At 36.0% G+C, this 8,396-nt stretch overlaps 1 protein-coding gene across 1 annotated transcript in view; it reads right to left on the reverse strand.

Annotated features, from left to right (window-relative positions):
• GPM6A (glycoprotein M6A) overlaps positions 1–8,105 on the reverse strand; it is a 127,914-nt gene extending 119,809 nt beyond the window's left edge. The window contains exon 1 of the mRNA XM_052779362.1: positions 7,540–8,105. Coding sequence (XP_052635322.1) covers positions 7,540–7,576 — 37 coding nt within the window. The 5' untranslated portion in view covers positions 7,577–8,105. The remainder of the gene's footprint in view (positions 1–7,539) is intronic.
• Between the last annotated feature and the right edge of the window lie 291 nt (positions 8,106–8,396).

Here is an 8,396-nt window from a genome sequence, read left to right on the forward strand (position 1 = left end):
ATGTAAAGAGAAGAGTAATCCTTGCACTTAGTAGTAGTTGGTAATATTTTAGCAACTGTTATTTGGAACAATGCTGTCCCAGATGGCTGCAGTGTAAATTTTGGGAGGACTACTGAAGTCCTACATGATGACTAGTAAGAAGGAGATTAAAATATTAGAGGGGAAAATTTCAGCCTTCTTGAGACTAGTGTATTGTAGTATGAGAGTTGGCATGGACAAGCTAACAGAATACTTGTCCTGGTTTCAGCTGGGATAGAGTTAACTGTCTTCCTAGTAGCTGGTACGATGCTATGTTTTGAGTTCAGTATGAGAAGAATGTTAATAACACTGACGTTTTCAGTTGTTGCTCAGTAGTCTTTAAACTAAGTCAAGGGTTTTTCAGCTTCTGATGCCCAGGCAGTGAGAAAGCTGGAGGGGCACAAGAAGTTGGCACAGGACACAGCCAAGGCAGCTGACCCAAAGTGGCCAAAGGGATATTCCATACCATGTGACATCACATCTAGTATATAAACTGGGGGGAGTGGCAGTGGGGGGGGATCACTGCTCAGGGACTAACTGGGCGTCAATTGGCAGGTGGTAAGCAATTGCATTGCGCATCACTTGTATATTCCAATCCTTTTATTATTACTGTTGTCATTTTATTAGTGTTATCATTATCATTATTAGCTGCTTCTTTTCTGTTCTATTAAACTGTTCTTATCTTAACCCACAAGTTTTACTTCTTTTCCCAATTTTCTCCCCCATCCCGCTGGGTGGGGGTGGGGGGAAGTCAGTGAGCAGCTGCGTGGTGCTTAGTTGCTGGCTGGGGTTAAACCATGACAATACTTAAGCTATTTTTTGTGTCAGTGGCCTTCCTTCATAAGGCCCTAGAGCGTACATGTACAAAAATTCACAGTTCTGATAGTTAATCCCTATTTGGTGTTTATCTTTGACCCTCAATTTTGATGCTCTGAGTTTGGTCTCTCTGCAGCTGAGGAAGTGACAAGACTTATTTCTCATTCCTTACATGCCGGAAGTGAAGCCTCTCTAATTCCCTGCCCCCCCAAGCAAAAGATTTCTGACAACACATAAGTGTGGGACTTGCTGGCCTGTCTCAGAAATCAGTCATCTCATAAGATATCAGCAGGAATTATGCATTTTGGTTGCATGAATTGGCTGAAAATTCTTCTGAAATAGAATTGTCAAGTGGACTATTAACTGACAAAATGTTTGATATAAGATCAGTATTCACCTTTGCCTTTTTTACATTCTGATTTTCAATGGCCATCGGGTGCTTATGTGCTTTATGGTTTTTATAAAATCATACACAGTGTCTACAATCTGAAGCAGAACAGCCCAAAAATGTGTATTTTTTTTTTCTTATTTTCTATTTAATCCTCCATATAAAACTATTAGGAGGAAAGAGCATATTCTCACCTGTTTATATAGGGAGAATTAACAGTTCAAAACTATTGTATCAAGAAAGCAAACATTGTCATTATGTGAGGCCAGCGGCATTCCATCCATTCTTCCATCTTGAATTTTAGTGCAGTGGCAGGCAATTAAAACAGGTTAAAAATCGCATTGCTAAAATTGTTTAAGGTGCTTATCAGAAATGAATGCATAGTCACAATATAAAATGAATAATTTTTAGATATTAGATATATCAGTCCCTCAATCTTTCTCTATAAGGAGCTGAAGCACTAAGCTGAATCAAATGTATTTTTTCTATATCTGCAGTATTGTTTTGTCATTACTAAATGCTTACTTTTTCAGAGTAATTAGAAACCCCAAATACCCCTTTTCCCCCAAAGTGAGCCTTTACTTTCACAGACTGTAGAAAAAGCTTTTTATGAATTTATATTGCTATTTTGATACAGTATTTTTCAAGAATTAGTATAATCATTTTAAATATATTCAACACTTTTTTCTAAACATTTACACCTCTTATTTATGAAACACCTTATTTCTAAAATAGCTTATTTATGAAATTGACATACAAGTGTCAAAATTACCATGAAGACTTAAATTCTCACACATTGAATTGAGGATTCCATCTGCCTTAGGGCAGCTGGAATACTTTTTGCCCTGGAAGAATACATATATAAGTATAATTAGGTCCTATTAATGCTGGATTTTCATGCCTATGGCTAGTATGATGTTAAGCCTGTAAGAAATACAAAGTTTTCTACTATTAACAGAGACATTTCAATGTTAAAGATTAAGTAAGCAAGCAAGACTAAATTTGTTTACATCATTATCTGTGAATAAAAACCTAATGTATTGGATAATAACATATATTCAAATTACAGCTCTGGAACTCACTGCTCCTAATGTAAGAATATTAAGTAAGGTAGTCTGTAGTTACTACATAAAGGAGAATAACTCTTACAATATTAGAACAATTAACTTCAAATTCATATTGAATGTTATTGCATTTTTCTTTAATAAACCTTATTGATTAACTACTAAGGAGTATTAAGCAGGAAATATAGTGAGATACTTTACCAGATCCTAAAATTTACTTCCATATTTAACATTGATTAAGAAGGAAAATTATTTACTCTGTTCATGACTTTGTGATTGTCAAGTGAGTGAGTATTTTATCTGACACTCTCACTATACACACACGCACACTTTTAAGAACAGGCAACAAGAAATGTGATGAAAGTTAAGACCGTTCTACTCTAAAGGAACTTGTAAAAATCCAATCTGAACACAAGCTTGGGCACTAAGATTATATTCCCAAAGGAAACAGAGATGACCTCTTCTCACCATGTTTTCTTTAAGAATCAAGCATTGCAAATCCACGTTTTGTATGAAAAAATCAGCCAGCAAATGTCTGCTACTTCCTACTTATAAGGCCAAATTTTAAAACTGTTTCCAAATTATTCACAAAACTGATTGTACTTCAGGGGTCCTACAAGACTAGACAGAGTACTAACACCACTGTTAGATCTAACTGAAGATACAAGTGTGGCTCACACTTACTGTGGCATTTACATTAAAGAACAGAAAATAACTCATCGGTTTTATTTACAAGTATAGTCGCCCAACAAGATCAAAGTGCAAAATATTGAGATTTGCTCACTTTTATTTTAACCAACTTTCTAACAATAGTCAAATGAGAAACTGGACAACTGTTCTCTTTTAGAGGTAAATAAAAAGATTTAGAAGACTAACTTGCAAAGGATGCCAGCAGTGTTTTGACTATTTGGCTGTTGGTTTATTTCTTAATATGAAATAAAAATCATCATTTTCATCTAGTCTATAGTATCCTACTAACTCAGAGTCTGCCATTTTCCAAAAAGCACTGAAGTAAGAGGAAGCAATTCAGCCTCTCATGGCTGAAAAAGCAGAGGCTGTGTGTACATATTACTGATAGCATCCTAGACTCCTTATGACTTTCTTCTAAAACTCTGCTTAAAGCTCTCCTTTACTGGCATGCTGTGGAACAAACAAAAAAGCTTTGATAACAGGCTGCAGATCCACTTAAATCACTAATGCAGACCAAATACTCATTATTTATTTTCCTGTATTCAACCATTTCTTGTCACAATAATATTATAAATTTTTTTTGCTATCCTACCAGTGTAACCTTATGTATGTTTGTTAGGTATACTACAGCCAAAAGAGCTTAAGTAAAATTAGCTCTTCCTCATGTTTGCTGTTGTACAAACACAGATACTCCATCCATTCCCAAGAGTTTATTTTATAAAGGAATTCAAACTACAAAATGAAGTTGTGGATGAACTGTAAAAAAGGCACATTTATCTTCAATTTAGTGCAAGTGGTAAGTCTTGCTGTGCTACAGAATATTTCTTTTTTGTGAACTAGATATCTGATGCGAATAATCCTAAACTCCACTGTACCAAGTCCCACACAATGCAAAAAATTACAGCGTCTGCCCTCTGAAAAGTTTTCTATTGGGACAAATGGGGTTGGGAACATCATTGCAATCTTAATGCTTTCACAGAGGGAAAACCTGTTCTGCAGGAACTGGACCAAAATCTTTTTCCACATGGCAAAGCTAACAGTTTGACGTCATTGTCTTTCAAACACTGGCAGTTGAGACCTACTACTGACACATGCAAATTTATGCATGAGGTTTTCAAAATTAGCATGCATCCCTAAAGACATCAGTGAAACTTATGCTTCTAAGTGGAGCTGATCATTTTTGAAAAATAAACCAGTCAAATAAATTACAGGCTTTAGTTATCGTGGGTTTTCCAGACAGCAAATTTGCAATCAAAGCTCTTAGTACGTTACAGTTCTAGGCATGTAGCATAATGTCAGTATTATGGAAATTGTGAACAAGTCAATATTTCTGAGATGTTATGACTCTTTACTTTGTTAGAATGTATTTTAGTGTTCACATGTAGCTTAGATTTCAGCCAGACTTTTTACACACTTTCAGTTCTTGGACAGCTACAGACAGCTGTGTAGCAAAACCCATTGAAACATCCACCCCAAACTGGACTGGCTTGCAACTTAGGAGATGTGCTATGAAGGAAAAAAAAGCAGGGGGGATGGGGGGGGGGGGGGACACACAGGACAGGGGGATGACCAAGTCTTCTAATACTTTAAAACAGAAAATGAATTACTACAAATTATTCTTGGTTTTAATTTTTACAGCTTTACATATGAAAACTGCTGGACAACAGCATTATCTCAATTGACCATATTAAGGATACTGATGCCAAGAAGAAACCACACTTTTCAAAGCCAACAGAAAGAAAAGGGGGGGGGGATAGAACATGTCCTTTGAACTGTATAGTATCTAGTAATTCATTATTTTCAGAAAACAGATGTAATATATTTCCCTGCTGACAATTTTCCAAGATAGAGCCACAAACAAATAGTAAGTGTTAAACACTAGACTGTACAGAGATTGTGTAAGGCAGAAGGTCATTATTTGGAACCACTGTGGTAAGAATTATGTTTGCAGTTATCAATATCCTATTGCATAAAATTCTCTAAAATAACAGGATTTCCAAATCTGCAAGCCTTTTATTAGAGCTACCTTTATCGCATTTATGAAACGCATCAATATGAAACTATTCACTTCCATCATGGCTGCTAGCAAGACGTAATGCTGTTCAGTGGGAGGTTCAAAGCATCTGCTGGGAAGAGCACAGGAGTTGATAAGCAGTGACAATTTATACTCCCATTGATTTTGTAGAAAGCAGAGGAGAAAGAAAGAAAGAAACAGTTCCACTCAAGATGGTAGGAGGACAAAAATTAGAATATATGAATTACAATTAAAGTTGCTGGAACACTACCGTTAGGAAACTAGTCCAGATGACCTGGAACTATACTATGGATATCAATTAAACACTTAATAGATAGATCATGCTAAACAAAAGCAAAAAACCCAGGAACTATGAAAGAGAAGTATCAAGTCATACTAATAACAGTCAATATTTTTCAAGTGCAAAGTGCAAAGCTTAAAGAGATCCATGCTTTCATAGTCATCCCTATACTTCCCTATAATTTCAATATCTGCATTCAAGCACCCCCAAAAATTCAAAAATGAAAATATTTTTTCATTTTCTCCCTGAATTGCAAATTTTCTTAAAACCCTAAATACATTTTAAAAGTTGCCATAATCCAAAGCGGGAACATGACAGGTTGACATGACAGGTTCGCAGGTATGGTCACAGCAACTAGGCAGCATCCCCTTCCACACAAATAAGAAAAAATACATATCATTTGTGAGGTCATAACATTCTCCTGTCACTGTCTGTGATGACAGCTGCGTACCACTAAAGGGAAAAAAGGCTGAACACATGGCATTGTAAATGGGGGGTGGGGAGTAAGTAGTGTTAGCTGTTGTAATCACACTATTAATCACACTATTTTGAGTGGCTATTGGTCATCCAACTGCTTATCATATGAACAATGAGGACACAATTTATCAATAACAACATGTTCTTTTAATATACAAAATTATTCACTTTTTTCTCTGATTTTTTTTCTCTAATAAGAATTCAGGGATTTTGAATTTCACACTGTTTCTTCAAGCAATATCATTCAGTAACAATGAAGTATTTTGATTCAATGGTCGAACAGTCCAATTCACTTGTTTTTGAAAGGAAAAAAATACATTTTAGAATTTAAAAAAGCATGTCTGCAATTTCTAAATGTAAAGCACACTAAATAATTGGAACCATACAATAAAAGTATTGATTTTACCTTCAGGGAAAAAAGAACAAAATAAACCCTGAACTGTCTTGTACTTTCCCATTATTTCTGTCATTTGCAAATAATAAAATTCAGCTGAAGAAACTGCTGAAATCACCAACCAGACACTAATCTATTGATCTATAAACATAAGTATGTATACATACAGAGGGGGCACATATATCGTCCTTTAGTCTTCTCATGACTATCTACTGTGCATCTAGATCAAGTCAAGACCATAAACAATTCAAAGCTGCATTCTGTCTAAATGGGTCACTTATAATGAGAAAGCATGACATTTACATGTAGAAAGCACATTGATCAGGGAGCGGAAAAACAGAGTATGGCATCAGCACAGAAAAATATGCCTTTACAGGCAATTTATATTAAATGATTCAGCGAGTTCCTAAATCCTCCTCAAAAATGGAAGTGAATTCAAAATAAATGCAAAATGAAAAGTATACATGACTTAACATGGCAAATATTCACTAGGATCACCCTTTGTGCTTGCAGTAAACTAAAATGAATAAACCTTGGTTCCTTTCACTACTGTCATGTTGCTTGTACAGAATAACACATCAGTGAAAAGACTAAAAACCCCGTATTTCTCAGACATCCACAAATTAATAAACAGTCTTCAATAATTTTAAATCGTACCTTTAAGTGCTAACACATCCCATAACATTCAGTTATTTTCAACTTGACCAGAAACAGCGGAACAGAAATGCTCTGAACATGCTGTGTACATCTTGCTAAAGCAATTTCAGCTGCAACGTGCAAAATGAATTTCAGCAAATGCAAATCTGTACAATGCAAATATTAGAACTATAGCAAGGCTGCTTCAACACATCGCAAAACAAAAGTGGAAAAAAGACAGAGGGAAATTTCAATACTGCCTAAATATATACAAAATATAGCCCATGTCTTTGTTCAGTCTGGACTCTCATTCAAGGTGTAAATACTGGTTACATTGTTAGATATCCAACTGCAATGGGCTCCAAATATCATGTGAGTAGCTCTCTCATAGTTCACACTAGAATCCCTTGACCCAGCTAGACAAGCGTGAAAACATGAAATAAATGAAGGTTAACAAAGACTGGTCTGGGAAGCAGGCTGCATTAAATGCTTGCAATTTTATTAGTATAGATGCAAAATTTGCTATTTAGATTCTTTTAATACTAGATACCAAATGACAGTCACTATATTAATGCTAGGTGCTATTACAGAGAGACAAATTAAGTAAATGGTATAAAAAAACCCCATCTTTCCCCATCTCACATAAGGATATTCACTAACCTTACAGCATGCTGCTAAAGCAAATAAGGAACTGCAAAATAATTATCTCCTTGCAAAGAGAAAGCAATTTTATCACAATACCTTTCTGTGTTTGTCCCTCTTCCATATTCTCTTCCATGGCTACCTTTCTTCACTAGAAACAGCTACAGAGAATTAATCAAAAGCTTCAGTCAGATGTAGGAAAAAGTGTGGATTTTTTTTTCCCTGGGAAGCTCCAACAGCAGAGGCTTAGGCAAGTCCTCAGAGCTTAGCTAAGGCTCCCTCACTCTCCTTGTTTGCTTGGAGACAGGCTGTCAAGTGTAATTTCATTCAAATTACTCTTCCGTGAAGATTATCAATTTTTCTTCTCAAAGCTGCCCATTGTGTACCACTGTAAGCAGGTATTCAAATGAACAGCCTGTGAATTTTGGGGGGAAATTTGGTCTGAGCCTTTATGGCAATGACACCGATTCATAAGCCTCACTTTGCATATAAAATGGAGAAAAGAAATTGAGGTTTGTATTGAAATCTGTGTTTTAAATTGGAAACAGGCTGTACTGAAAACAGATGGAGGGGTGTCCTCCTAACGGGAAGCAGACCACCAACCCATAATTCCCCCTATTTGCTACTGAAGTGGGAAAGCCCAGATGCCTGTGGGTTCTTTATGCTGTATTACTTGTCTGTCTTTCTCTCTCTCTCTCTCTCTCTCTCTCTCTCTCTCTCTCCCCCCCCCCCCCCAACACCCCCCCCCCCCAGCTCTCCCCCTCCTCCTGTATCAGCACATTTAAGAATAATATGACTCTTCATTTCCCTTCTTCTCATATATCTGTATCATCTGGATCTAATATACACTAGTACCCTTATAATATTCTAGAAAACATCTTTATAACAGTACCATTTTGTATGCAACTGTGTGTTTATACACACATACAAGCACAATTTAATACACGACATTAATT

This window comes from Harpia harpyja, chromosome 2, assembly GCF_026419915.1.
Source record: "Harpia harpyja isolate bHarHar1 chromosome 2, bHarHar1 primary haplotype, whole genome shotgun sequence".
NCBI classification, from domain to species: Eukaryota; Metazoa; Chordata; class Aves; order Accipitriformes; family Accipitridae; genus Harpia; species Harpia harpyja.